The sequence below is a fragment of the Rhagoletis zephyria genome, unplaced genomic scaffold (genome assembly GCF_001687245.7).
Source record: "Rhagoletis zephyria isolate East Lansing unplaced genomic scaffold, Rhagoletis_zephyria_1.1 Rzeph_scaffold_34498, whole genome shotgun sequence".
NCBI lineage: Eukaryota > Metazoa > Arthropoda > Insecta > Diptera > Tephritidae > Rhagoletis > Rhagoletis zephyria.
The window spans coordinates 980-3,567 of record NW_016191553.1 but is presented as its reverse complement, the minus strand read 5'-3'; the positions used below and the strand labels follow the sequence as shown (position 1 = coordinate 3,567).

The 2,588-nt window shown below is 51.6% G+C and overlaps 1 protein-coding gene across 1 annotated transcript; it reads right to left on the bottom strand.

Moving 5' to 3' along the window:
• Positions 1 to 14: 14 nt before the first annotated feature.
• LOC108354258 (uncharacterized) lies at positions 15 to 2,203 on the bottom strand (the record flags this gene model as incomplete). The annotated part of the gene is made up of 3 exons (XM_017605451.1): positions 1,662 to 2,203; positions 1,071 to 1,600; positions 15 to 1,013 (listed from the first exon to the last, which is right to left on the bottom strand). Coding segments are annotated over exons 1-3 (1,864 nt in total), but the record flags the coding sequence as incomplete, so codon positions are not given.
• Positions 2,204 to 2,588: the final 385 nt, after the last annotated feature.

Here is a 2,588-nt window from a genome sequence, read left to right as displayed (position 1 = left end):
GACGCTGCCCGTACGTTTGGTTACGCTACCACCGCCGTTTCCGCCACTTATCACCGAAAGACCATTGCCCACGTTAGCGCCCACATCGGCTGCACTCATTGTCGTTCCGGCCGTGGTGGTGCCATTTGGCGTCTTGTAACTATTGTATTTTTTAAGCGATGAGCGCAGTTTGCTAGCACCGCTTCCGTTGAAGCCGAGTGCCGTTGTTGTTGTCTGCTCGAAAGGAAGAGAAGCTGGGCGCTCTTGCGCGCTCATTGGTTTCATATGAATCGGACTAAGCGTTGTCGACTGCGTGTGCGTATAGAGGCTATGTTGCGGGGTGCTGAAAAGCGGGTGGTGCTGCTGTTCGCGCTCCCGTTGCAGCTGTTGCTGCTGCGCTAACGTGTTGTGGAACTTGGGTCTATGCAGGGGACTGCCGATGTATGCGGGCACATTCTCATAGTCGCGTATGCGATTCAATCCGCCGCCGGTCTCGCAACCCATGCTGCCGCTGGAGCCCCGCTTTAAACGCTGCGTCATTTTGGGCGAACTCTTATAGAGCTCGTGCTTGCTAGGCGGCGGTACCACGCCAACCGGAGCGGGAGGCGGTGGCGCCAGTTCGCGATAGTGCGTATAGTCCGGAGCACTGCCTACGATAGCCCCACCGGCGCCCACATTGATGTTTAGCTGCAGATTAAGGTTGCTGTAGTCGTACAAATCGGCGTTTGCATGCAGCTCGTCCTGATCGAAAGAGAAGCCTTGGTTGATGTTGGAGCTATTCGAAATGGTCGAGGGTGTGCGACGATGGCCAGCGGCGCTGACGCCCATCTGAGGCACGCGCGGAGGCGGAGTGCGCGTTTGGTAGTGCTGTTGTTGCTGTTTTGGCGTGACTTGCTGCTGCTGTTGTGAATCGTAATTGTAGTCGTAGTAGTTAGGCAGACGGTGATTGTAGTCGTAGGAGTAGTCGGGATAAGATTTGCAGTCGCGCTGGTAGGCCTGCTGTACCTCTGGCCGGTACGGAAAATAGTTGGAGCCTGAATGGGAAGAAGTTATGAATCGAATGCGAATCATTCGTGTGCATGTAGACTTACCGAAGTAGCCTGCGCGGTGTACACCTGCGCCGTAAGCGCCGCCGTCATTGGAAAAGCTCGGTCCATGGCGCAAGTAGTCTGCGCGCGTATATTGCGTGGCGGGCGGCGCCATTCCACCGCCAATGTGAAAGGCGTCATCAAAGTGCCGCGTCGGAGGCGTGTCATCGTGCATCGAATACTCGAGTTGCTCCGTAAACGAAGAAGTGCTGATCTTGCGACGTGGTGAAGGCGTCGGTGGCTGTGTGTGGCTACCCAGCGACGATGACAGCAGCGCCGAGGTGTTGTTGGTAAAGTTCGATCCCAAGCCGCTGGTAGTGGAGCCGGTCAGCGGCAGTTGCTGGTGCTGCTGTGTTTGCTTCTGTTGTTGTTGTTGCTGCGCCAGCTTACTTCCGGCGTCGGCCAAGGGCAGCGAGTGCTTTTGGAAGTAATAGTTAGGCGCGGCATGCATTTTGGGCGAGCCGCGCGGACTCTGATGCAAGGGGGCGCGCTGTTCCTCTAAGCGCGCAAAAGTGGCGGCGTTCAGTGTGGCACTGTTATTGAAAATAAACAAAATACAAGAATGTGTCATTAGATAGTGAAGTTGCCACTCACCGTTGGTGCTTATTGCCAGTGCCGTGGTAAGTGTTGGCCGCAAAGCGACTGCGCTCATCCAAAACGCTCGGAAACTCCATTTCCATAGGCGCCTTCAGAGCGGGCACATCGCTCAGCAGTGACGGATGCACCGGTGATACGTTCGAGATGCGCACATCGTAGCCAGCGGCGACGCCAGCCAACAGCGCGGCCATATTGTAGAGCAGCACCTCGATGACGGAGAGCTTTGGCTTGCGCACTGCGTCGCCTGCATACAGCGTCGGCATGGGAATGTTGGAAGTAAAGCGGCTGAGCAGGTAGGGGTTTGGCGACATAATGGGCAGCGGCGCGTCCATGATGGTGCTGCTTGCACCTACGGTGGCGGCAGTGGGCAGCGCATGCAATGGCGAGCACCAGTCTTTGGAATTGTAGCCTGAGCGCGTTAAGGAAGGCAGTGAAGTGAGAAAAGTGTAAAAGTTGTAATTGTGTGAGAAGAGAAGTGAAAAAGGGGGAGGCGGCAAGGAGACGGTGGCCAGCAGTGGAGCCGAACCGCAGACAAACCAAGTTGTTAGAAATCAAAATGTGAAATTCAAAACCAAAACGAAAACTAGCCAGCACCAAGGAGTAAGGAATAAAACTCAAGGTTAATTGTAAATAAAACTAAAATACAGACTATTTATTGTTTTTTTAGATTTATTTTAGTGTTTTTGTATTATAATTTTTTTTTTAGAAATTTTCGTGGGATTTTCAGTATTTTTTTTTTGGCTTTATGGTATAAAATGGAATATTTTGCGTAGCTTAAATTTTTGTTATAGAAAATTCTTTAAATATGCTAAAAATTACATTAAAAATATAGCGGTATGTTGCAATAATTATGGTACGCACTGTAGAATAAACAAGGTCAAGTCTAAATAACTTAGGTAAACAAATTGCGGAATTTAACGACAG